General features: G+C 46.9%; 1 protein-coding gene across 1 annotated transcript in view; it reads left to right on the forward strand.

Annotated features, from left to right (window-relative positions):
• LOC144763061 (NACHT, LRR and PYD domains-containing protein 3-like) overlaps positions 1-27813 on the forward strand; it is a 441280-nt gene that overhangs the window by 274114 nt on the left and 139353 nt on the right. Inside the window, exon 4 of the mRNA XM_078648366.1 lies at positions 13759-15445. Within this exon, the coding sequence (XP_078504492.1) occupies positions 13759-15445 (1687 nt within the window). The remainder of the gene's footprint in view (positions 1-13758; positions 15446-27813) is intronic.

Genomic DNA, 27813 nt, shown 5'->3' on the forward strand with positions numbered 1-27813 from the left:
CCAGGAGGACCCTGAGGGGGTGAGTCGCGGCTCGGGCCCGACTGCCCGGTGGCCTCGTATTTTGCCCATAACGTGCGCTCTGGGGCGTGCCTCCCTTGGCCAGATCCCGAGACTGCTTGGGGCCAGTGACACGACAGAGGGAGTCCCCCCTGGATCCTGCCTCAAACGCTGGGGCTTTGGAGTGACATCGAGGCCTGCCTGGCCCTGGGGACGCCGGTGCCTCAAGTTGGGTGGGCCTCAGCCGGACGGTGTTTTCCTTGGCTCCTGGTCGGGGAGGTGGGCTCAGTGCAGCTGGAGAGCTGGAGAATTGCACGCCACATCGGACTTGGAGGACTGGAACTGGTGTTGCCTGGAGGGACGAGCCTACTGCCCGGATGGTGCGTGGAAGCCTCCCACGGATAGCCCGCGACAAACAGTGAGTGGCCCCCCCCTCCTCCCCCCCTCTGGTGGACCTACGCTAGGGCGCTGTGACGGGACTTGTGACCCGGGAAGTGATCTGGGCTAGTGAGTTTGAAGACCTGAGTGCCTGCCCTGCATCATCAGCTGCTGTGTGACACGAGTGGGGAGTGGGGTGGCCAGGAGGATGACGGAGATGGACGTCCCAGGTTCTTGAGACATTCCTGTGCGTGTCCTGGCTCGCAGATCCTGGGCGAGGTCCGGACCGGGGTTCCTGGAGGCCCTAACCTGGTGAAGAGACTATCCTGCTGAACGCCCCCGCTGGGGCTTGCTGCCCGGAGCTGGGCTGCGGTGTCTGTGGTCTAGGGGTGCCCACTGGGGACGGCGTGCAAGCCCCGACGGAGTCTCCGTGGCCCCCCCGAGTGGACGCTACTGTTGAATTGTTGTAGACGAGGGGCCCACCGCAAGGGCAGTGAGGCCCTCTTCCTTGCCGCTGAACATGACGAGAGGTGGGGGCGGCACTGGGTCCACCAAGCAGGGGCCGATCGATAAATTCACAGGGCCCGGCGGAGGATCTGGGGCCTCCGGAGGTGGCCAGAACACAGGCCCTGATAATGCGGCCCTGATGGCCGCCATTACGCAGTCCAGAGACATGCTTGATGCCAAAATTGGGGCGGTTGGCGCCGATGTCATGCTGCTGCGTCAAGATCTCCGCAATGCTGTGGCCCGCATCACGGAAACCGAAACTCGGATTACAGGGGTGGAGGATGATGTGGTGGCTCTGAAAAAGAAAGTGGAGGACATGGCCAGGATCCAAAAGGGGCTAGCGCTCCGTGTCGAGGATGCGGAAGGGAGGGCGCGAAGAAATAATCTGCGCTTTGTGGGCTTTCCGGAGGATTGTGAGAAGGGGTCCATGGATGTATTCTTGACACGCTGGTTGGAGAGTTGGCTTCCCCCGGACGTCTTGTCGCGCTGCTTTGTAGTGGAGCGCGCCCATAGGGCCCTGGCACAGAAACCGCCGGCAAGAGAGCGACCACGTCCAGTCATCGCCAAAATCCTCAACTTTCATGACAGGGATGTTATTCTTCGAGAAGCGAGAGCAAAGGAGGACTTGTTGTTCGAGGGTCACAGGATTATGATTTTCCCGGATTATACCAAGCTGGTGCAGCAGCAGCGCCGATCCTTCCAAGATGCGAAAGCCAAGTTGCGTGGACTGAAAATTCAATATTCACTGTTGTACCCAGCTCGTCTGCGTGTTGTGTTTCATTCCAAGACCCACTTTTTCGACACCCCGGAGGCGGTGTTTAGCTGGACGGATGAGACAGTCAGGATCCGACCGAATGCCCAGCCGGGCCTGAACTCCGGAGCATCGCGTGGGTCGTCGCAAGAGAGGGGCGAATCTTCCAACAGGAGCAGGAGACCCAGGAAGTCTAGGTCACGGCGACGCTCCCAATCCGGGGGTGACCTGCTGGATGGTGCACAGTCGGACACTGCTCAGTCTGGGACTGGGACCTGAGGGCCGTGGAGCCCCCCTCTTGTCTCCTAAGCGACATTCGTCTCTGGCCTTTGCTGGTGACCATAGGGGTAACACTACTGATTGATGGGCTGGCGCATGGTATGGTATGGTCTAGGCCAGCGTTTCCCAAAGTGTGGTCCGCGGACCCCCAGGGGTCCGTGACACATTCCCAGGGGGTCCACAGGACTTGAGTGCCTAACGTCGGTATAAAAAAAAAACGCTCATGAGGTGTGAATGTACTTGCCGCCTGGGCGGCAAGACTGCAATACAATCTGACCCCCAGGCGCACAGCACATGAGAGGTGTGAATGTTGCTGGCGCCTGGGGCCTGGGGCCTGGGCGGCAAGACTGCAGTGAAATCATGCCAATCACCCTTCAGCTATAGGTGCAAGCTGAACGGTGATTGCCCTTAAATTGGGTTCTTTACTTCTGCCCATCACCTGACGTCGAGCTCGCACAGCAGTGCGTGCGTTTCCTGTTCTGTTTGTGACCAGCCCAGGGCATTTTGCTATCTGTCCCCATGTGTCCTGAAAGCAGCTGCGTGGAGAGATTGAAGAGCATTGAAGGCTGGAACTGCATGTAATTATTTAATTTGTCTGTGCCGTTTTGAGTGTGTATATTTAAAAACAGTCCAAGATCTGTGATGCATCCACTCAGGACTACAGCATACCAGATGAGTAAATATATTTGTAAATGAGTGCGCTTGTCACAACTGCCCTGAAGTTAAAATGATTCACTGATTTTAATCTTTTCCTTTCGCTAACTGCAAAAGCTTCTTAAACAATACCCATTAGTGACTGTATATTTCAAGGTACAATCTTATTTACTGGTGACCCTTCCCCTTTACTTCTGGTCTTTTCATCTGCTGCACACTTGACTATAAATTAGTATAACGAAGGCCTACGATTTCATGGCTTCAGGGTTGATGCACTGTAGCAGTTTCCACAGACAACCACTTTCTTCACATTCAGGCCTTGCTCAGTTTGATCCAGCTGAGTGTCAGAGGTTAAGAATAGCACTTTTGTAAACGTTGTGGTGGGGACTTCCCTGTGCCCTAATTTTATTATTATTTTAAAAGTGTTATATAGCGCTAGCTTTACCCCTAGGTATCGGAGCGCTTTACATACCTTTTCTCTCCCTTTAAAAAGTGCAACAGTCAGTAATAGGACTGAGAGCAAGCCTGTGGAACAAGATGCTCACACCACACGTGGGAAAGCGTGACATCTCCCAAGTGTCCCCGGTGTTAATGAGTTAATGATCATTATTGCACATTTACACGTGGGTTTATCATGAAGAAAATACACGAGCGCGGTGAGAAGCATCAAGTCTACATTGAGAGCTCATTATAGCAAGCGCTCTAAAGCCAGCAGACACTTATTGTAAATCTGCCCCTTAATGTTTAGCCTGCACAATAAGGCCCATATTTATGAAGTATCTGAGTGGTCCTTGGGTCACGCAAGGGCAATGCAAACGTTTCATTAAAATTTGCAAAGCCACACAAGGCCTGATTTGCGTGGACATGCGTGGCTTTGTAAAGATATGTGATGCAAGACAGCTGGTTTCTCTGCGTTATGTTACATTTTCATACATGCTATTTTCTGTGCATCCACCAAGAGATTTTGGAGTATTTCCAGATTTACAAAGGTTTGTAAACCTGGGGATGGGCCAAAATGCTGCAACAAGGAGGGATATCTCTATTTCTCCTCGTTATTTCTCAAATGCTTCTAAGGATTGTGTTGTGAAGGAAGCAAAGGTGGCTACTCCATCTGGGCAGAGGAGCGTCGCCCCCTCCCTGGTGCGGGCACAGCAAAAGTCAAATCTAAAATGGCAATAAAGTGGCTATATTACTTTTTTATTTTCTGCTCTGCTAGCTGCCTCAGTCCCACACCTCCCCACCCGCAAACCAAAACCCCTTTCCACGCTGCTCGCTGTCCGATACCGCTCTCATGAGGCGGTTCTCCAGCCGCTGTTCCGTGGCCCCTTCAAGGTACATTCACAAACCTCATGCCCCGCTTATCTGGGAGCGTGCATGCGACCCATGATGGCAGCGGGAGTAATACCTCTTACTCACCGAACCCAAACTGGCCAGATGAATCCAAGTCATAACAGCAGAGCACCTCATATCAACAATCTGCAAAACGTTGGTGCTGTTCAGAAAATGGAAAACAGCACAGCTGCGTTGTAATGCAAAACAATGCCCTTGTACTGCACTCAGCGGAATGTGATAGGAGCAGAGGAGTCTCCCGTGTGATGCCCAGATATGAACTGGCCATAGATGCCAAGGTTTCAAATTGCTAATGTGTGACATTTTCATAATTTCGCGGTAATTAGGAGTGACATTCAACAACTATGAGCACAGTTCTGTCTCTCTATCTGCGGGTTTCCCTACAGGCCAGTCTGACACACGCAGCATAACAATAATTTAAAAGGCGCAAAGGCGCTTCAGAACTACTGGCATTCACACTCTCATTCGGGAGCCCAATATGAAATCACTGCCACCCATTTTTTAAAAACAAATACATTGGCAGTCAGTTTATATGAATGAAGTTGCGGATTATCTTGCCCAAAGAGCACTGAAGAGAGTGCAAAACCAATGTGTCGATGGTCAGATCTTCGCATTACCAAATTAATACACACTGTACAAACTTGGCTGGTTGCAGCACTCACTTGCGAGTCCCCAAGCCACTGCAATGGTACACTTCTGATGCGTGATACTTGGCTGCTGTTCCTGGCCTTGAGCAGGGGGGCAGGGGAAGCATGGATCTTCGGAAGGTTTGGGACTCCCTTGCCCACAAGGGCTTCAGGGGCTTGTGTTACGCCCGTGATGGGGACTGAGCATGGGTCATGTTAGTAGGTTGTTGCTACATATGAATATGTGCAATATTGTGCAATATTGTCGTACGTAGACAGAAAGATTTCAACGGTCAGGATTTTCAAAAATAGTCAAACATTGCAATTAGAAGGACCTACATTTTATTTCTAAGTAAGGTCTCATTGACAAATTGTGAACTTTGTGTTTTCCAATACAGTTTGTGGAAAAATGGTACGGAGAGAGTTTGTGTTTATTATAATCGTCTTTAAGCACATGAGCACAAGGGACATAAAGAAGCTGCCACAAAGAAAAAATCGCCATTTCTCTAACTACGCATCCAAGACCCGGGTCGCAAATCTGTAATTTGAAATTTCCCATATTTGTACCACGGTCTTTTATTTGTCAGTAAGCGCTCTCTCGCCTCCGTTAGCCTCGTGCTTCTCCATTTATTTTTGGGTTCACAGAAATTGATTCCATACCCTGTTGTGAAATAGACTTGTCATTTGTATCCCAAACATAAGAAAAATGGATCGCTGGCTTAACCTTAAGCGGAAAGCCACTAAAGAAATCAATGATGGGCCATCCTGGTCAAAACAAAGTGATTTAAGTGAAAAGAAAAGGAAGTGTCGCAGATACGATGGTGAATATTTACTAATGGGTTTCACATGTTCAGGTTGCATATGGCCATGTTTGAACTGGGGTGGCTTGGTGAGCCAAATAACGATGGATTAAACCCAGATCTGTGAGTGGGGGTGAATGTTTTGCCATTGTGCAACATTCCGTCCATCATCTTGTTTGTTTTGCTGTTCACCCTATGTGGGAAGGGTATGCCCAGACGTGGGTCCCGTGCTCACTGCGCCACTGGAGTCAAGCTATCCTGGCTGAAGACGGCTGATAGCCAGAAACCGGTCCTAGGATGCTTGATTCCGGTCCAGGATAGACATGGCTTGGCAGTTCGGGCTGGACTGTTCCCATGAGGCACAGGGTCAAGATTGATTTGCATATGGCCATGTTTGAACTGGGGTGGCTTGGTGAGCAAAATAACGATGGATTAAACCCAGATCTGTGACTGGGGGTGAATGTTTTGCCATTGTGCAACATTCCATTCATCATCTTGTTTGTTTTGCAGGTTCAGAACATGAACTGCAACCACAATGCGTGCTATGTTATGAAATGTTGTCAAATGAGGCCATGAAACCTTCTAAATTACGAAGACACTTGGAAACTAAGCATAAAGAACATGCAACTAAATCCATAGAATTCTTCAAGAATAAAGAGCAAGAGCTCCTAAAAAGTAGAAACATAATTAAGATAACTGCAACAGGATCTGTTAATGAAAAGGCTCTGAAAGCTTCATATGAAGTGTCCATGCTCATAGCAAAAGCTGGGAAACCTCATACAATTGCTGAAGAACTAATAAAGATGGCTGTCTTGTGGTAGAGTTTTGTCTCAGCTTTTTGAATTAAGAGATGAAATCAGAGTTTTCTGCACTGAACTGGAATCTCCTTTTCCACTTCATGAGCGTTTACATGACTATACTTGGCTAGCTATGCTGGCATATATGGCAGACATCTTCACCCATTTAAATGCACTCAATTTGAGTATGCAAGGAGTAGGTATCACAATTTTTAATGTTGAAGACAAGATTGAGGCAATGATAAAAAAGTTAGACTTATGGACTCGTCCCTTATCACAAATAAATTTTGATTCTTTTCAGAACCTGAAGACATTCTTGGAATCTGCTGATGACGAATTATCGAACAAAGTCTTAGAACTTTTTATCCAGCATATTCAAGATATGCGGTGTAGTTTTCGCCAGTACTTTCCACTTCCAGATGAAAGCAAAAACTGGATTAAAGATCCTTTTAATGTAGATATTGACAATTTAATGGGGCTGACCCCATCTGAAGAAAACGGTTTGATTGAAATCTCTACAGATAGTGCACTTAAACTTCAATTCAAGGAAAAGTCTCTGAGTCTGACAAATTTTTGGCTGCATGTACGAACAGATTAACCTGAATTATCGTACAAGGCCACTTAAGGTTTTACTTCCTTTCCCCACCACATATTTATGTGAGAAGGCTTTCTCAAATCTTATGTACCTTAAAAATAAGTGCAGAAATCGCTTGCAAAATGTTGAAGCTGACCTAAGGATTCAACTTTCAGAAATAATACCAAACATTGAAAAGTTAGTAGCTGAGATGCAGCACCATCCTTCCCATTAAAATGTTTTGATTTTTGCATATTTTTCAATCTAAAATAATAAAAGCTTTAGTAATGCAAATATTTGTTTGGTGTGTACTTGTTTGTGTATTTTTTGCGAATTACTGTTTTAATTTTTTTTTTATTGAAATTGTACAAATTGCTTGGGGGTCCCCGGCTTCCAGTAGTGATTCAGTGGGGGTCCTCAGGAGTCAAAAGTTTGGGAACCACTGGTCTAGGCCATGGCTGGACACAGGAGGGGCATAATGTCTGTTGTAGTTCTGTCCCGCTGCGCTTAAGTGGTGGGTCACATGTGATTAATGGGGTTCGGGGTACTGACCCATGGGCGGCCTATTCCTCTCATGTTCGAGGGGGGCCCTAAGGGGAGGTACTGTTAGTTGGGGAGTGTAGGGGGATCCATTGGCTTGGGGGGCTTTGGGCACTCTGTTTTGGGCCTGAGGCTCTTTATGCCGCGACAGGTACTTCACTGTTCCATGAGGTATAGGGGTGGGGGAGGGGGGATAGGCGGGGGTTTGGTAGTTTGGGATGTTGTGTTGGTGAACGGGGAGGGGGGGGTGCGGGGTAGTTGGGTAGGGATGCACGTGATTTTTGCTGCTGTGATTTCTGTACTGCAAGGTGCTTGGGCTAGGTCCGAGGGTTTCCAGATGCTCTCCCACCGAGACTATGGGTGACTCCCCGGAGGCGGCGCCTGTTAGTGGCTCCATGAGAATTCTTAGTTGGAATGTCAGGGGAATGCTGGACAAAATTAAACGAGGAGCAGTACTGCGCTGGGGTAAGAGAGACTCGGCGGATGTCATGTTGTTGCAGGAAACGCATATGTTAGGAACGAAAGTACTGAGTTTACAACGTTTTGGCTATGCCCAGGTGTTCCATGCAGGCTTTACCAGGGGGTCGAGAGGGGTAGCTGTCCTCATTCATCGACGACTGTCTTATACTCACGAACGCCATTGGCTTGATCCCCAGGGTCGGTTTGTGTTTGTCAAGGGCATGATTGGTGTAGAACCTGTGGTGTTCGGCAGTGTGTATGCTCCCCCTCCCCTGCAATGGTCTCTGGCGGAGCGCCTGTTTGAATTGTGGGCCGAAATCCCGGACTGCCTGGCTGTGATAGGGGGTGACTGGAATGATGTGGTGGATGTGGGTCTGGACAGGCAGAGAATGCAGGTGGCCGCGGTGGCGCCTACCCCTACACGTCTGAAAGCGATGATTGATGGGTTGGGTTGGGTGGACGCATGGCGACATCTGCATGCCAGGACGCGTGAGTACACGTATGTGTCAGCAGTGCATGGCTCCTTCTCCCGGTTGGACTGTGTGTTTGTACCCGGGGCCTTCCTCGATAGGGTGAAGCAGGCCGTGATTCAACCTCGAGGACTGTCGGACCACTCCCCGGTCGCAGTACGGATTGCACTACGTAAACCACATCAGCCGTTCCGTTGGCGGATGTCTTCGTGGCATCTCCAACGGACAGAATATACGACACACATGCGCGGAGCAATAGCCCAGTATTGGCGGGAGAATTTGACAGAAGGCATGGACAGCGTGACGGTCTGGGAGGCCATGAAACCCACGCTGCAGGGCGTAGACATCGCCTGGTGTGCTGCCGCCCGTCGGAAGCATCAGGAGGCCACTGTGGCAGCTGCGGCTAAGGTGAGAGCTATGGAGGGGCAGTGTAGTGGAGATACAGGCGATGTGGCGCTCAGGCTACTCCTCCAGGCACAGCGATCATATGCTTCGATCCTACTAGACGAGGCTCGACAAGCCTGGCTGGCCACGCGGAGTAGGGTGTACCAATGGGGCGACAAATCATGCACTATGCTCCACCGGTTGTGTCAGCAAACTCTGCAGCTGATCGCTCTGCCGGGCCTTACGGATGGGGAGGGGATTGCCATGACGGACCCTGCTGCGCTTGCGGCGAGTTTTGCCGACAATTATAGGGTACAATACGCTTCGCGAGATTGTCTCCCACCGGAGGCAATTGACAAATTTATAGCTGACCTCCCCCCCCCGGGTGATATCGGATGAGGCCAGGACAGCTCTAGACCTTCCCCTTTTGGCGGAGGAACTGGGCGACGCGCTAGGACAACTTAACACGGGTAAGGCGCCTGGACCAAGTGGCTTTCCCAGTGAATTTTACAAGAAATTTCATTTGCAGCTAGGACCGCACTATCGGCAGGCTTTGGAAGCAGCTCGGGAGGGTGGTTGCTTGCCGGTAGACTGGCGTCAGGCTGAGATTGTGGTGTTCCAGAAACCGGGCAGGCCCCCCGACAGACACGAGTCGTATCGCCCGATTTCTCTCATTAATTTTGAAGCCAAATTATTGGCTAAGGCGTTGGCGAATCGTCTTCTCCCATATGTAGCAGATCTGGTCCACCCGGATCAGGCGGGATTTATGCCGGGCAGAGCGACAAGGCACAACATCAGACGTGCACAGGTAGCGGTGGGTGCGATGGGGGCGACTGGGGAGCGGGCGGCGCTCCTACTGGCAGACATCGACAGAGCGTTTGATTCTGTCAGCTGGACTTACCTTTTTGCTCTGTTACCGCGCCTCAACTTGGGTCCAGTTTTTGTCTCGTACGTCAAACTGTTGTACACCGACATCACAGCCTCGGTACGTGTCTCGGGAGCCATTTCGGAGAAATTCCCGGTTGCTAGGGGGACCCGGCAAGGGTGCCCCCTGTCCCCGTATCTCTTTGCGCTAGTCATGGAGCCGCTGGCTGCCTGGGTGCGCATAGACGCGCAGCTTCGTGGCTTTGTATGGAGTGCGAGCCTCACAGACAGGATCGCACTGTATGCAGATGACGTTCTTTTCTTTTTGACGGACCTTGATCGTTCGGGCCCGCGTATTTTGGAGATATTGCGCATTTTCGGGGACGTCTCGGGACTCTACCTTAACCCGCGCAAATCGACTCTCTGGGTGCTAGGGGGCCGGCGCGAGGTGTCTCCTTGGGCAGCGGATCTGCAGGTAGGGATTGGTGGCCTGAAATATCTAGGAGTCTTCCTATCGGAGTCTGCCGCTATTGCGTGGGAGCGTAACATACAACCGGTGTGGGACAGGGTTCAATCCGACGTCAAAACGTGGTCCCGCATGCCTCTTAATATCTATGGCAGATCTGCTATTTTTAAGATGGTGGCCCTCCCTAGACTACTATACCAGCTACAAAACCATCCGTACAGAGTGGACCCGCAGTGGTTCCGGCGTGTAAATTCCTTACTAGGCCGGTTTTTATGGGCTGGGGGTGCTTCTAGGGTAGCACTGCAGACCTGCTTTTTGTCCACGTACTGTGGAGGTCTCGCGACGTCAGACATCTTGTCATACTACCAAGCCTCTCATTTGTTGGTCTTGAATGAGTGGTGGTACGGTGGCCGTGACGATCCGGCGTATGCCCTAGAACATTTTCTGATGGGAGATGCCACGCTCCATACACTCTTGTATTCGGCAGGGCGGCATAAGACACTGCCACATGTGACTCAAGTGGTCTTCCTGATTTGGAGGCTGGCACTGCGTCGCATGGGCTGGTGGGGAAGACTGACAGCCGAAACTCCGCTGTGGAACAACGGACGGCTCCCTGCACTGGCCTCATTGCAATGGTTTGGAGGCTGGGACTCCATAGGGATCTCGTCGCTTGGTCATATACTTACCGGGACTACCCTTAAATCCTTTGAAGCGCTCAGCGCTGAGTTTGACATGCCCAAGACCCAGTTTTTTAAATATCTACAGCTTCGTCATGCTCTGGCGCCGAGTCTGGTGCCAGCTTCCAGACTTTAGCCCCGTGGAGGCTAAGCTTTTCATGGGAGACTTGGGGAATAAAAAAGTCTCAAAAATCTACCAAACACTGGTCACTCACTGCTCCTCTTCCCTGGTGTCGTTGAAGGCCTCTTGGGAGGTGGATGTTGGTCCGTTGGATGAGGATGACTGGCGGGAGGCGCTGGAATCCCCCTGAGGCACGGCTATAGCAGTGAGGTTGCGATTCATACAATATAAATACTTGCATCGGGCCTATTACACCAGAGAGAGACTGTGGAGGGCGGGCCTTATTGCTTCCCCAGATTGCCTGCGCTGTGGGGCCGAGAGAGGCACATTGGTGCATACTGTGTGGTCGTGTGTGGGCCTGGTCTGGTTCTGGGGTGGGGTGTGGGACTGCCTATCGGAGGTGCTGGGATGGGATCTACCTCGTACACCTAGGTTGGGTCTTCTTCATGTCCTAGATCAAGTGGGTGGTAACATTTATAAGCGCCATCTCCTTCTGCTGGGCCTTGTTGTGGCCAAGAGGGATCTAGCGAGGGCCTGGAAGAGTGACCGCGCCCCCCCGCTTAGCGCCTGGAAGGCGGGCTTAGACTTCCTCATGGGGCTGGAATTGCCAGTGTTTGAAGCCAGGGGCTGCCCTCGGAAACATTACAAGATCTGGAAGCGGTGGGCGGACTATAGAGACCTGACATTGGAACCTCCCGCTGAAACAGAAGATGGTCTATCCGCTGATTGAGACCTCGGGGCCTGGATAGCTCCAAGACACTTAGTTGTGTTTCCTTATGTATACTGCAGCTGATTGTGATCACGTGCATCGGGATAGGGCGGGATAAGGGGTGGGTAGTGGGAAATGTTGCTGTTGTGGGGGGGATAATGAGGCGGGTAGGGGCTAGTCAAAAGTTTGAGCTATAAGTATATTCTACTGTATTTTGCCTGCTGACGTGTTCTCCTGCTCTTGGAGGACTGTACACTTGATCTGCTTGAACTTCTAATAAATACGGTTATGAAAAAAAGGGGGGAGGCGGACTCTCTGAGTTCTTCCAGCTAGGAACGAAATGATCCAGTCCAATGCTTTTCCTTGAATTCCGATGTTTCTGAGGCGTTGTATCAGGGTGCTATGGCAGACTGTGTCGAAGGCTGCGGAGAGGTCAAGGAGGATAAGGGCGACTGTGTCTCCGTTGTCCAGTAGTGTTCGAATGTCGTCTGTTGCTGCGATGAGGGCGGTCTCGGTGCTATGGAGCGCTTGGTTGGCACGGGTCAGGGGAGGGTTTTAACCGGGGAAAGTTTACGCATTCTGCACATTGGTGTAGTTTGCGTTTTATACAAGAGTGCAGGGCCGGGAGTCTATTTGCAAATAGGAGATGCATGATACCACCGGCACCGACTATTAACCAGAACCAGCCTCCCACACAGGCAGGGCATCACTCAGGGTCACACCGACCCAAGAACCACAAATTCTGTGTTGTCTAACTAATCCTATTCCTTGTTGAGATTATACTACATATTTGGCCCTGAGATGGAGATACCGTGAGCGGAAAGTGCTCAGTACCAGGCCTGTGAAATACAAATATTTTAGTTCAACATGGTTCAAGAAATAATGTACATTTTATGTTGCATTTAATTTATGATTTAAGCAATACTACGTTTATTGCATGATTTAAGCAAGGTATATTTTTAACCAATAAATGCCTTAGGTGTCTGGAATGTGGCTGAGCTGAGATTTTCATGATAGTCTTATAGTCTGAATTCAGCAGCGTAATAGGACGGAATGTATGAAGCTCTGTGGTTATACTGAATAAGCAGCTACCTATGTTATGACATCTATTAATGTAATAACTGCACTTTCACAATTGCTTTATTAACCTTCCTGCTTTCTCAAATTTGCTTGAAAAAGCACGATTTTTCTTCTCTTTTTTCAAAATGTTCACGGGGGGAGAACACGGAGGTTCGGGCTCGCTCGCTGTGCTCGCTCACTATGGTGCAGTATGCAAATCAGTTTACGCCTCACCCCTTTCAAATGTCACCAGCCACCCCTGGGTCTGAGGTGGGACAGGGCGAGGGGAAACAATATGTGAAGACTGTGATCACACGGAGAAAACATTTATACATGTGGTCTGCACATGTCCGGCCCTATCGATCCAAAAAAAGAAATATCTTTCAAATCTGTTCAGTTCAAGACATATAAGAACTCGTCACCAGACCGTCATTAGAAGCTTAAATCCTCAGGACTCGGTTTTAAACACCAGTTTCGTAAAATCTCTCTTGTTGGTAGAAAGGAAGCTGGGTGAGTGACATGTCTTCTTAAAAGTTCATGCAATAACCAGCTGTGTGTTGGCGCTTTGTATTTCAAAGTCAATGCTTTATTGTGTAATGATTGCAAGTAATCAATCATAAATAAATACATTCGGAATTTGACATGTTTAGGAAACTTCTTGTACTATGCCTACTTAAAATCCATGATCCAGCCAGTTACATTTTCCCTTTGCCTCTAGTATTTCCCTCTGCATGAAGGTTCAGAGTGTTTCTTAACTCGCCAGTGGAGCAATGAAAATTCTGCTCTGTATCTTTCTGGGGCAAATCTATTTCTGGACACACCTAAAATATGCATTGTCTTTTGTGGCCAAGAGCTGTATTTTTAAGGCTCAGGCCGGGCCTTGCCTTTCTCCAAATGAAGCTCAAGTGATGCCCCTGTTTATGTTTACTGAGCCCATCCCATCCTGACCTGCTGGTGTTTCCAGATGCCTCCTCATGATTGCCGGCCTTGGAGCTCAGTCTCATTGGGCTCCAAAGGCTGAGTATGCGCTACTTACTACTCTGCACCACTTGTGGAACTGGCACAAGAGAACAGTCACTTGAAAACTGGGTTTTTAAACTCTGACCTGGGATGATTCTGCCTGTTATTGTCTGTCTGTTCTGTCTTTCCTACTGACAGGAGTTCCTTTGGGGCAGCAGTTTGTTCTTTGCAAATTTCTAAACACAACGAAACTGAATTATCCTTCTGCTAGTCGCTTTGGTGATGTTTATGTTTGGATTTGTGTCCATGAGATATTTACCAGTTTCTGATTCTCAGATTTTAGGAAGATATACATGGAGCATATTGCTGAACAGTACAGACTGATAGAAGACAGGAACGCCCGGGTGGGTGAGACGGTCCCACTGCAGAAAAGGTACACAAAGCTGCTGATTGTCCAGAAGTATCGCCATGAGCAGGAGCGTCAGCACGAGATCATGTCCAGAGGTAGAGAGCACACTGAGATAATGGACGGCCTGGCCCGCAAGCATTACATTTGTTTAGATGCTCTCTTCGCTTCTGCGGAGGATGGGCACAGACCCAGGACCATCGTGCTGCAGGGGCCAGCTGGCATCGGGAAGACCATGACAGCCCAAAAACTCATGCTGGACTGGGCTCTAGGAAAGCTCTATCGGGGACTGTTTGATTACATGTTCTACCTCAGCTGCAGAGAAATCAACCAAGTCACAAGCAACAAAAGTGTCTTTGATCTGATTTCAGCCCGCTGCCCCGACAGGACGGTTCCAATGAGCGTGCTGCTGGCTGATCCCAGCAAGATACTGTTCATCCTTGATGGCTTTGATGAGCTGAAGTACTCTCTTGACTTGCAGGAGGACCAGCACTGCAGTGATCCATGCCAGAAGAATCCTGTGGAAGTCACTCTGAGTAACCTGTTGACAAGAAATATCCTGCCACGGTGCACCTTGATCATCACCACACGTCTGGCGGCTCTGGAACGGCTCAGGCAGTGCATAAAGGTCAAGGTTCACCTTTGTGCTGAGATAATAGGATTTAAGAAAGAGGACAGGAAGTCATACTTCAAGGGTTTCTTTGGCAATGATGAACAGGCATCCAGAGCCCTTGCCCTGGTGAAAGACAATGACACCCTGTACACCATGTGCTTCCTCCCCATCGTCTGCTGGATCGTGTGCACGGTCATGAAGCAACAGATGGACCGAGGCCAGGACATTACGAATTCTTCAAAGACCACAACATCGGTCTACTTGTTCTTGTTGTCCACGTTGTTGAGGGATCACAGTGCTGCATCTGCAGAGACCATGCAAAGGAGCCTGAAGAAGCTCTGCTCCCTGGCACTCAATGGCATCTTTGAGCAGAAAATCCTCTTCGATGAGGAGGATCTTCAGCAGTTCGGCCTCGAAGTGTCGGACATCCAGTCACTGTTTCTCAATCAGACCATCTTCCAGCAAGACATTGATGTCTACTCAGCCTACAGCTTCATCCACCTCAGCTTTCAGGAGTTTTTTGCAGCTCTGTTCTACATCCTTGACGTGGATGTGGGTTCACTAAACCCTCAGAGAGAACTAAAGCATTTATTGAAGGAATATAGTGAGCAGACAAAGGGCCATTTAATGCTAACAGTGCGATTCCTATTTGGCCTGATTAACAAGGACCAACTGTGCCATGTAGAGGAAAAGCTATGGTGTAAAACATCCCCCAGCACCAGAGCTGACCTTGTAGCTTGGATTCAGGAGCCAAAAGAGGAAAGCCTGCTACTGGATGTTTTCCACTGCTTGCATGAGACTCAAGATGGGGATATTATTTCCAGGGCCATGGACAATATTCAGAACATTAATCTGTCTGAATATAGTATGATCGATTGCAAAGCACTTTCATTCTGCTTAAAGCATTGCCAAGGAAACAAGACTCTCAACATATCAGACATATACTTCGGACCAAAACTTCAGGAAATCATGAGACCTGGGATGATAAATTGCTCTGCTCTCAGGTATGTGCCCCTGTATGTTACCCATAAATGTTTTATGTTTAGGTATGTGGCTACGTGTGTTAAATGTAAATGTTCCATCTATGTAGTATTTGCGTAGCCAACTCCTAGCCAAAGGCAGTGGGGGCGGTACAGAGTCAAAGACCGAGATACAATCAACATGTGAATGGAAAGGTAGCTTTTTTTTGTTATGACATCATGATGTAATATGTTTTAAAGAGGTTTAAATAGCCAATCATGATATAGGAATTTATGTGCTCTTCATGAGGTATATGCCTGTGTTAAACCTACAGACTCTACATTCAGGTTTGTGCCTCTTTGTGTTAAACCTACAGACTACTTTCAGGTTTGTGTCTCTTTGTGTTAAACCTCAGACTCTACATTCAGGGTTGTGCCTCTTTGTGTTAAACCTCAGACTCTACATTCAGGTTTGTGTCTCTGTGTGTTAAACCTACAGACTCTACATTCAGGGTTGTGTCTCTTTGTGTTAAACCTACAGACTCTACATTCAGGTTTGTGCCTCTTTGTGTTAAACCTACAGACTCTACATTCAGGTTTGTGTCTCTTTGTGTTAATCCTCAGACTCTACATTCAGGTTTGTGTCTCTTTGTGTTAATCCTCAGACTCTACATTCAGGTTTGTGTCTCTTTGTGTTAAACCTCAGACTCTACATTCAGGTTTGTGTCTCTTTGTGTTAAACCTACAGACTACTTTCAGGTTTGTGCCTCTTTGTGTTAAACCTCAGACTCTACATTCAGGTTTGTGCCTCTTTGTGTTAAACCTCAGACTCTACATTCAGGTTTGTGTCTCTGTGTGTTAAACCTACAGACTCTACATTCAGGGTTGTGTCTCTTTGTGTTAAACCTCAGACTCTACATTCAGGTTTGTGCCTCTTTGTGTTAAACCTACAGACTCTACATTCAGGTTTGTGTCTCTTTGTGTTAATCCTCAGACTCTACATTCAGGTTTGTGTCTCTTTGTGTTAATCCTCAGACTCTACATTCAGGTTTGTGTCTCTTTGTGTTAAACCTCAGACTCTACATTCAGGTTTGTGTCTCTTTGTGTTAAACCTACAGACTCTACATTCAGGTTTGTGTCTCTTTGTGTTAAACCTACAGACTCTACATTCAGGTTTGTGTCTCTTTGTGTTAATCCTCAGACTCTACATTCAGGTTTGTGCCTCTTTGTGTTAAACCTACAGACCCTACATTCAGGTTTGTGCCTCTTTGTGTTAAACCTACAGACTCTACATTCAGGTTTGTGTCTCTTTGTGTTAAACCTACAGACTCTACATTCAGGTTTGTGTCTCTTTGTGTTAAACCTACAGACTCTACATTCAGGTGTGTGCCTCTTTGTGTTAAACCTCAGACTCTACATTCAGGTTTGTGTCTCTTTGTGTTAATCCTCAGACTCTACATTCAGGTTTGTGTCTCTTTGTGTTAAACCTCAGACTCTACATTCAGGTTTGTGTCTCTTTGTGTTAAACCTCAGACTCTACATTCAGGTTTGTGTCTCTTTGTGTTAAACCTCAGACTCTACATTCAGGTTTGTGTCTCTTTGTGTTAAACCTCAGACTCTACATTCAGGTTTGTGCCTCTTTGTGTTAAACCTACAGACTCTACATTCAGGTTTGTGTCTCTTTGTGTTAAACCTACAGACCCTACATTCAGGTTTGTGCCTCTTTGTGTTAAACCTCAGACTCTACATTCAGGTTTGTGCCTCTTTGATTAAACCTACAGACTCTACATTCAGGTTTGTGCCTCTTTGTGTTAAACCTACAGATCTACATTCAGGTTTCTGCCTGTGAGAGGGTGGTTCTAAGCATCTGTGCCGCCAGTATTTTTAGCTTTTTGAACACCTGAAATTTGAGCTTTTACTGTGTGAGGTGAGAGCCTCATAATCTGGGACCCGCCCACAGTAAACTCGTGATAAAATCGACTACATGAGGTTTCCACCAGTGTCCGCCTTGTGGGATAAGGCTGTTCCGCTGCAGCCAGAGTAAAGGGGCCAGGACTTGTTACATGTGAACACGTGTGTGCATCCGTTTAAAGGCTGTGTGGGGGAGATTCCTGTTGTGCACAGCCCAGGAGCTGTGTATAGTAGAAGGGACTATACAGAGGTGGGTGGTAACCTGGAATATGACTTATAATGTGAGGAGACACATGTAAAGGATGGTCAGTTTGCTTTACTGGTTCACTGTAGGAACACTCCATTATACTCCTATGGAGAAGGAGACCACATGGGGTAGTTTCAGTTCCCTTGGGCCTACAAACTCCAGACGTGCACAACAGTACACTGTGCGGTTCGACAAATGTCTTCTGAAAGATTTCCTCTGACACTTTACGCCATTTTCTCCGCCACAAAGGTAAAGAGGAGGACTGAACAGACGACGCGACCGAACTAGGCATGCCAAATTCTATAATCACATGAACCTGTTTGGGAGGGTGGCATATGATGTCAGGGGAGTTTGACAGGATTAGATCTAAAGTATGTCCTGCCCAATGAGTAGGGGGCACATTATGCTGTTTTAGCCCTAATAGGAAAAGATCAGCTAGCAGAGACTGAGCCTCCACATTATCCAATAATTCGCTATGGATATTAAAATCCCCCAAGAGGAGAAAGTCATTTCCAGAGTTAATATGCGGGGCCAGTGCTTCCACTAAGGAAAGGGAAAAGGATGTTCAAGGGCCAGGGGGACGATAGACCAGGGCCCCTTTCCAATTGGTCTTTGACGAAGTACCAATCCTAAAAATCCTTAATTCCATATCTGCCGTGCAGCATTGACCCAAAATTGAAATGGATATGGCACATTTATGAACTATGGCGATACCCCCGCCCATTTTTGTTGGGCGGTCCATCCTTGCTATCCTGTACCCTACTTGAATACCAAGGGTGGTTGCGGGAACCGAGTGGGGTTTTACCCATGTCTCTGTGAGGAAACATAAGTCCGGTTGCACAGTAGAAATAAGGTCCTTTACATGTAATTTATTCATTCATTGTGCAATTCTATAATGGGACTTCTACGTGTGCTGTATTCATTCATTCTGTATTTGCCTAATGGGAGCCGTAAGTGTTCTTTCTTCATTCAATATGTAGTTCTCTAATTGAAGGTCTATGTGTGCTTTATTCATTCATTGTGTATTACCCTAACTAGAGCTCTACGTGTGCTTTATTCATTTATTGTGTAATTGACTGTTGGGTGCTCTATGTGTGCTTTATTCATTCATTGTGTGGTTCCCTAAGGGAGCTTTAAGACTGCTTTATTCATTCACTCTCTAGTTCCCTTGGTGGAGTTGTACGAGTTATTTATTAATTTGTTGTGTAGTTCCCTAATGGGAGCTCTACGTGTGATATGTTCATTCATTGTGTGATTCCGTAATGGCAGCTCTAAATGTGCTTTATTCATTCATTGTACGGTTCTCTAATGGGAGTGCTATGCCTGCTTTAATCATTCATTGTGTAGTTCCCTATTGGGAGCTCTATGTCTGCTTTCCAAATTCCTTGTTAAGTTCCCGAATGGAGACCTTCGTGTGCTTCATTCATTCTTTAAGTAGTTGACTGATGGGAGCTCTATGTGTGCTTTACTTATTCATTGTGTAGTTCCCAACTTGTAGCCTTGAATATGCTTCATTCAGTCATTGTGTAGTTTCCTTGTGTGAGCTTTATGTGTGTTTTATTCATTTAGTGTGAAGTTCCCTAATAGGATCACTACGTGTACTTTATTCATTCATTGTTTGGTTCCTTAAGGGAGCTTTATGTGTGCTTTAGTCATTCACTCTCTAGTACCCTTGTGGGAGCTGTAAGAGTTCTTTATTCATTCATGGTGTAGTTCCCTAATGGGAGCTCTGTGTGTGCTCTATGTGTGCTTTATTCCTTCATTGTGTAGATCCCTAATGAGAGCTCTACCGGTGCTTTATTCATTCACTGTGCAGTTCCCTAAGGAGAGCTCTACCGGTGCTTTATTCATTCATTGTGCAGTTCCCTAATGAGAGCTCTACGTGTGCTTTATTCATTTACTGTGTACTTCCCTAATGAGAGCTCTACCGGTGCTTTATTCATTCACTGTGCAGTTCCCTAATGAGAGCTCTACCGGTGCTTTATTCATTCACTGTGTACTTCCCTAATGAGAGCTCTACCGGTGCTTTATTCATTCACTGTATACTTCCCTAATGAGAGCTCTATGTGTGCTTTATTCATTCACTGTGCAGTTCCCTAATGAGAGCTCTACCGGTGCTTTATTCATTCATTGTGCAGTTCCCTAATGAGAGCTCTACCGGTGCTTCATTCATTCATTGTGCAGTTCCCTAATGAGAGCTCTACCGGTGCTTTATTCATTCATTGTGCAGTTCCCTAATGAGAGCTCTACGTGTGCTTTATTCATTCATTGTGCAGTTCCCTAATGAGAGCTCTACCGGTGCTTTATTCATTCCCTGTGCAGTTCCCTAATGAGAGCTCTACCGGTGCTTTATTCATTCACTGTGCAGTTCCCTAATGAGAGCTCTACCGGTGCTTTATTCATTCACTGTGCAGTTCCCTAATGAGAGCTCTACCGGTGCTTTAATCATTCACCTTGCAGTTCCCTAAGGAGAGCTCTAGTGTGCTTTATTCATTCACTGTGCAGTTCCCTAATGAGAGCTCTACCTGTGCTTTATTCATTCACTGTGCAGTTCACTAATGAGAGCTCTACCGGTGCTTTATTCATTCATTGTGTGGTTCTCTAATGAGAGCTCTACCGGTGCTTTATTCATTCACCTTGCAGTTCCCTAATGAGAGCTCTACCGGTGCTTTATTCATTCACTGTGCAGTTCACTAATGAGAGCTCTACCGGGGTTTTATTCATTCACTGTGCAGTTCACTAATGAGAGCTCTACCGGTGCTTTATTCATTCACTGTGTACTTCCCTAATGAGAGCTCTACCGGTGCTTTATTCATTCACTGTGCAGTTCCCTAATGAGAGCTCTACCAGTGCTTTATTCATTCACTGTGTACTTCCCTAATGAGAGCTCTACCGGTGCTTTATTCATTCACTGTATACTTCCCTAATGAGAGCTCTACCGGTGCTTTATTCATTCACTGTGCAGTTCCCTAATGAGAGCTCTACCGGTGCTTTATTCATTCCCTGTGCAGTTCCCTAATGAGAGCTCCACCGGTGCTTTATTCATTCCCTGTGCAGTTCCCTAATGAGAGCTCCACGGGTGCTTTATTCATTCACTGTGCAGTTCCCTAATGAGAGCTCTACCGGTGCTTTATTCATTCATTGTGCAGTTCCCTAATGAGAGCTCTACCGGTGCTTTATTCATTCACTGTGCAGTTCCCTAATGAGAGCTCTACCGGTGCTTTATTCATTCACTGTGCAGTTCCCTAAAAAGAGCTCTACCGGTGCTTTATTCATTCATTGTGCAGTTCCCTAATGAGAGCTCTACGTGTGCTTTATTCAGTCACTTTGCAGTTCCCTAATGAGAGCTCTACCGGTGCTTTATTCATTCCCTGTGCAGTTCCCTAATGAGAGCTCCACCGGTGCTTTATTCATTCCCTGTGCAGTTCCCTAATGAGAGCTCCACGGGTGCTTTATTCATTCACTGTGCAGTTCCCTAATGAGAGCTCTACCGGTGCTTTATTCATTCACTGTGCAGTTCCCTAATGAGAGCTCTACCGGTGCTTTATTCATTCACTGTATACTTCCCTAATGAGAGCTCTACCGGTGCTTTATTCATTCACTGTGCAGTTCCCTAATGAGAGCTCTACCTGTGCTTTATTCATTCCCTGTGCAGTTCCCTAATGAGAGCTCCACCGGTGCTTTATTCATTCCCTGTGCAGTTCCCTAATGAGAGCTCTACCGGTGCTTTATTCATTCACTGTGCAGTTCCCTAATGAGAGCTCTACCGGTGCTTTATTCATTCACTGTGTACTTCCCTAATGAGAGCTCTACCGGTGCTTTATTCATTCACTGTATACTTCCCTAATGAGAGCTCTACGTGTGCTTTATTCATTCACTGTGCAGTTCCCTAATGAGAGCTCTACCGGTGCTTTATTCATTCATTGTGCAGTTCCCTAATGAGAGCTCTACCGGTGCTTTATTCATTCATTGTGCAGTTCCCTAATGAGAGCTCTACCGGTGCTTTATTCATTCATTGTGCAGTTCCCTAATGAGAGCTCTACGTGTGCTTTATTCATTCATTGTGCAGTTCCCTAATGAGAGCTCTACCGGTGCTTTATTCATTCCCTGTGCAGTTCCCTAATGAGAGCTCTACCGGTGCTTTATTCATTCACTGTGCAGTTCCCTAATGAGAGCTCTACCGGTGCTTTATTCATTCACTGTGCAGTTCCCTAATGAGAGCTCTACCGGTGCTTTAATCATTCACCTTGCAGTTCCCTAAGGAGAGCTCTAGTGTGCTTTATTCATTCACTGTGCAGTTCCCTAATGAGAGCTCTACCTGTGCTTTATTCATTCACTGTGCAGTTCACTAATGAGAGCTCTACCGGTGCTTTATTCATTCATTGTGTGGTTCTATAATGAGAGCTCTACCGGTGCTTTATTCATTCACCTTGCAGTTCCCTAATGAGAGCTCTACCGGTGCTTTATTCATTCACTGTGCAGTTCACTAATGAGAGCTCTACCGGTGCTTTATTCATTCACTGTGCAGTTCACTAATGAGAGCTCTACCGGTGCTTTATTCATTCACTGTGTACTTCCCTAATGAGAGCTCTACCGGTGCTTCATTCATTCACTGTGCAGTTCCCTAATGAGAGCTCTACCGGTGCTTTATTCATTCACTGTGTACTTCCCTAATGAGAGCTCTACCGGTGCTTTATTCATTCACTGTATACTTCCCTAATGAGAGCTCTACCGGTGCTTTATTCATTCACTGTGCAGTTCCCTAATGAGAGCTCTACCGGTGCTTTATTCATTCCCTGTGCAGTTCCCTAATGAGAGCTCCACCGGTGCTTTATTCATTCCCTGTGCAGTTCCCTAATGAGAGCTCCACGGGTGCTTTATTCATTCACTGTGCAGTTCCCTAATGAGAGCTCTACCGGTGCTTTATTCATTCATTGTGCAGTTCCCTAATGAGAGCTCTACCGGTGCTTTATTCATTCACTGTGCAGTTCCCTAATGAGAGCTCTACCGGTGCTTTATTCATTCACTGTGCAGTTCCCTAAAAAGAGCTCTACCGGTGCTTTATTCATTCATTGTGCAGTTCCCTAATGAGAGCTCTACGTGTGCTTTATTCAGTCACTTTGCAGTTCCCTAATGAGAGCTCTACCAGTGCTTTATTCATTCCCTGTGCAGTTCCCTAATGAGAGCTCCACCGGTGCTTTATTCATTCCCTGTGCAGTTCCCTAATGAGAGCTCCACGGGTGCTTTATTCATTCACTGTGCATTTCCCTAATGAGAGCTCTACCGGTGCTTTATTCATTCACTGTGCAGTTCCCTAATGAGAGCTCTACCGGTGCTTTATTCATTCACTGTATACTTCCCTAATGAGAGCTCTACCGGTGCTTTATTCATTCACTGTGCAGTTCCCTAATGAGAGCTCTACCTGTGCTTTATTCATTCCCTGTGCAGTTCCCTAATGAGAGCTCCACCGGTGCTTTATTCATTCCCTGTGCAGTTCCCTAATGAGAGCTCCACCGGTGCTTTATTCATTCACTGTGCAGTTCCCTAATGAGAGCTCTACCGGTGCTTTATTCATTCATTGTGCAGTTCCCTAATGAGAGCTCTACGTGTGCTTTATTCATTCACTGTGCAGTTCCCTAATGAGAGCTCTACCGGTGCTTTATTCATTCATTGTGCAGTTCCCTAATGAGAGCTCTACCGGTGCTTTATTCATTCATGGTGCAGTTCCCTAATGAGAGCTCTACCGGTGCTTTATTCATTCATTGTGCAGTTCCCTAATGAGAGCTCTACGTGTGCTTTATTCATTCATTGTGCAGTTCCCTAATGAGAGCTCTACCGGTGCTTTATTCATTCCCTGTGCAGTTCCCTAATGAGAGCTCTACCGGTGCTTTAATTCATTCACTGTGCAGTTCCCTAATGAGAGCTCTACCGGTGCATTATTCATTCACTGTGCAGTTCCCTAATGAGAGCTCTACCGGTGCTTTAATCATTCACCTTGCAGTTCCCTAATGAGAGCTCTAGTGTGCTTTATTCATTCACTGTGCAGTTCCCTAATGAGAGCTCTACCTGTGCTTTATTCATTCACTGTGCAGTTCACTAATGAGAGCTCTACCGGTGCTTTATTCATTCATTGTGTGGTTCTCTAATGAGAGCTCTACCGGTGCTTTATTCATTCACCTTGCAGTTCCCTAATGAGAGCTCTACCGGTGCTTTATTCATTCACTGTGCAGTTCACTAATGAGAGCTCTACCGGTGCTTTATTCATTCATTGTGTGGTTCTCTAATGAGAGCTCTACCGGTGCTTTATTCATTCATTGTGCAGTTCCCTAATGAGAGCTCTACCGGTGCTTTATTCATTCATTGTGCAGTTCCCTAATGAGAGCTCTACCGGTGCTTTATTCATTCATTGTGCAGTTCCCTAATGAGAGCTCTACCGGTGCTTTATTCATTCCCTGTGCAGTTCCCTAATGAGAGCTCTACCTGTGCATTATTCATTCACTGTGCAGTTCCCTAATGAGAGCTCCACCGGTGCTTTATTCATTCACTGTGTACTTCCCTAATGAGAGCTCTACCGGTGCTTTATTCATTCACTGTGCAGTTCCCTAATGAGAGCTCTACCGGTGCTTTATTCATTCACTGTGCAGTTCCCTAATGAGAGCTCCACCGGTGCTTTATTCATTCACTGTGTACTTCCCTAATGAGAGCTCTACCGGTGCTTTATTCATTCACTGTGCAGTTCCCTAATGAGAGCTCTACCGGTGCTTTATTCATTCACTGTGCAGTTCCCTAATGAGAGCTCTACTGGTGCTTATTTCATTCACTATGCAGTTCCCTAATGAGAGCTCTACCGGTGCTTTATTCATTCACTGTGCAGTTCCCTAATGAGAGCTCTACCGGTGCTTTATTCATTCACTGTGCAGTTCCCTAATGAGAGCTCTACCGGTGCTTTATTCATTCACTGTGCAGTTCCCTAATGAGAGCTCTACCGGTGCTTTATTCATTCCCTGTGCAGTTCCCTAATGAGAGCTCTACCTGTGCTTTATTCATTCACTGTGCAGTTCCCTAATGAGAGCTCCACCGGTGCTTTATTCATTCACTGTGTACTTCCCTAATGAGAGCTCTACCGGTGCTTTATTCATTCACTGTGCAGTTCCCTAATGAGAGCTCTACCGGTGCTTTATTCATTCACTGTGCAGTTCCCTAATGAGAGCTCCACCGGTGCTTTATTCATTCACTGTGTACTTCCCTAATGAGAGCTCTACCGGTGCTTTATTCATTCACTGTGCAGTTCCCTAATGAGAGCTCTACCGGTGCTTTATTCATTCACTGTATACTTCCCTAACGAGAGCTCTACCGGTGCTTTATTCATTCACTGTGCAGTTCCCTAATGAGAGCTCTACCGGTGCTTTATTCATTCACTGTGCAGTTCCCTAATGAGAGCTCTACCGGTGCTTTATTCATTCCCTGTGAAGTTCCCTAATGAGAGCTCTACCTGTGCTTTATTCATTCACTGTGCAGTTCCCTAATGAGAGCTCCACCGGTGCTTTATTCATTCACTGTGTACTTCCCTAATGAGAGCTCTACCGGTGCTTTATTCATTCACTGTGCAGTTCCCTAATGAGAGCTCTACCGGTGCTTTATTCATTCACCTTGCAGTTCCCTAATGAGAGCTCCACCGGTGCTTTATTCATTCACTGTGTACTTCCCTAATGAGAGCTCTACCGGTGCTTTATTCATTCACTGTGCAGTTCCCTAATGAGAGCTCTACCGGTGCTTTATTCATTCACTGTATACTTCCCTAATGAGAGCTCTACCGGTGCTTTATTCATTCACTGTGCAGTTCCCTAATGAGAGCTCTACCGGTGCTTTATTCATTCACTGTGCAGTTCCCTAATAAGAGCTCACCGGTGCTTTATTCATTCACTGTGCAGTTCCCTAATGAGAGCTCTACCGGTGCTTTATTCATTCATTGTGCAGTTCCCTAATGAGAGCTCTACGTGTGCTTTATTCATTCACTGTGCAGTTCCCTAATGAGAGCTCTACCGGTGCTTTATTCATTCATTGTGCAGTTCCCTAATGAGAGCTCTACCGGTGCTTTATTCATTCATTGTGCAGTTCCCTAATGAGAGCTCTACCGGTGCTTTATTCATTCATTGTGCAGTTCCCTAATGAGAGCTCTACGTGTGCTTTATTCATTCATTGTGCAGTTCCCTAATGAGAGCTCTACCGGTGCTTTATTAATTCCCTGTGCAGTTCCCTAATGAGAGCTCTACCGGTGCTTTATTCATTCACTGTGCAGTTCCCTAATGAGAGCTCTACCGGTGCATTATTCATTCACTGTGCAGTTCCCTAATGAGAGCTCTACCGGTGCTTTAATCATTCACCTTGCAGTTCCCTAATGAGAGCTCTAGTGTGCTTTATTCATTCACTGTGCAGTTCCCTAATGAGAGCTCTACCTGTGCTTTATTCATTCACTGTGCAGTTCACTAATGAGAGCTCTACCGGTGCTTTATTCATTCATTGTGTGGTTCTCTAATGAGAGCTCTACCGGTGCTTTATTCATTCACCTTGCAGTTCCCTAATGAGAGCTCTACCGGTGCTTTATTCATTCACTGTGCAGTTCACTAATGAGAGCTCTACCGGTGCTTTATTCATTCATTGTGTGGTTCTCTAATGAGAGCTCTACCGGTGCTTTATTCATTCATTGTGCAGTTCCCTAATGAGAGCTCTACCGGTGCTTTATTCATTCATTGTGCAGTTCCCTAATGAGAGCTCTACCGGTGCTTTATTCATTCATTGTGCAGTTCCCTAATGAGAGCTCTACCGGTGCTTTATTCATTCCCTGTGCAGTTCCCTAATGAGAGCTCCACCGGTGCTTTATTCATTCACTGTGTACTTCCCTAATGAGAGCTCTACCGGTGCTTTATTCATTCACTGTGCAGTTCCCTAATGAGAGCTCTACCGGTGCTTTATTCATTCACTGTGCAGTTCCCTAATGAGAGCTCCACCGGTGCTTTATTCATTCACTGTGTACTTCCCTAATGAGAGCTCTACCGGTGCTTTATTCATTCACTGTGCAGTTCCCTAATGAGAGCTCTACCGGTGCTTTATTCATTCACTGTGCAGTTCCCTAATGAGAGCTCTACTGGTGCTTATTTCATTCACTATGCAGTTCCCTAATGAGAGCTCTACCGGTGCTTTATTCATTCACTGTGCAGTTCCCTAATGAGAGCTCTACCGGTGCTTTATTCATTCACTGTGCAGTTCCCTAATGAGAGCTCTACCGGTGCTTTATTCATTCACTGTGCAGTTCCCTAGTGAGAGCTCTACCGGTGCTTTATTCATTCCCTGTGCAGTTCCCTAATGAGAGCTCTACCGGTGCTTTATTCATTCACTGTGCAGTTCCCTAATGAGAGCTCTACCGGTGCTTTATTCATTCACTGTATACTTCCCTAATGAGAGCTCTACCGGTGCTTTATTCATTCACTGTGCAGTTCCCTAATGAGAGCTCTACCGGTGCTTTATTCATTCACTGTGCAGTTCCCTAATGAGAGCTCTACCGGTGCTTTATTCATTCCCTGTGCAGTTCCCTAATGAGAGCTCCACCGGTGCTTTATTCATTCACTGTGCAGTTCCCTAATGAGAGCTCTACCGGTGCTTTATTCATTCACTGTGCAGTTCCCTAATGAGAGCTCTACCGGTGCTTTATTCATTCATTGTGCAGTTCCCTAATGAGAGCTCTACCGGTGCTTTATTCATTCACTGTGCAGTTCCCTAATGAGAGCTCTACCGGTGCTTTATTCATTCACTGTGCAGTTTCCTAATGAGAGCTCTACCGGTGCTTTATTCATTCACTGTGCAGTTCCCTAATGAGAGCTCTACCGGTGCTTTATTCATTCATTGTGCAGTTCCCTAATGAGAGCTCTACCGGTGCTTTATTCATTCACTGTGCAGTTCCCTAATGAGAGCTCTACCGGTGCTTTATTCATTCACTGTGCAGTTCCCTAATGAGAGCTCTACCGGTGCTATGAGAGCTCTACCGGTGCTTTATTCATTCACTGTGCAGTTCCCTAATGAGAGCTCTAAGGGTGCTTTATTCATTCACTGTGCAGTTCACTAATGAGAGCTCTACCGGTGCTTTATTCATTCATTGTGTGGTTCTCTAATGAGAGCTCTACCGGTTCTTTATTCATTCATTGTGCAGTTCCCTAATGAGAGCTCTACCGGTGCTTTATTCATTCATTGTGCAGTTCCC

Source organism: Lissotriton helveticus, chromosome 6 (genome assembly GCF_964261635.1).
Source record: "Lissotriton helveticus chromosome 6, aLisHel1.1, whole genome shotgun sequence".
In the NCBI taxonomy this organism is placed as follows: Eukaryota; Metazoa; Chordata; class Amphibia; order Caudata; family Salamandridae; genus Lissotriton; species Lissotriton helveticus.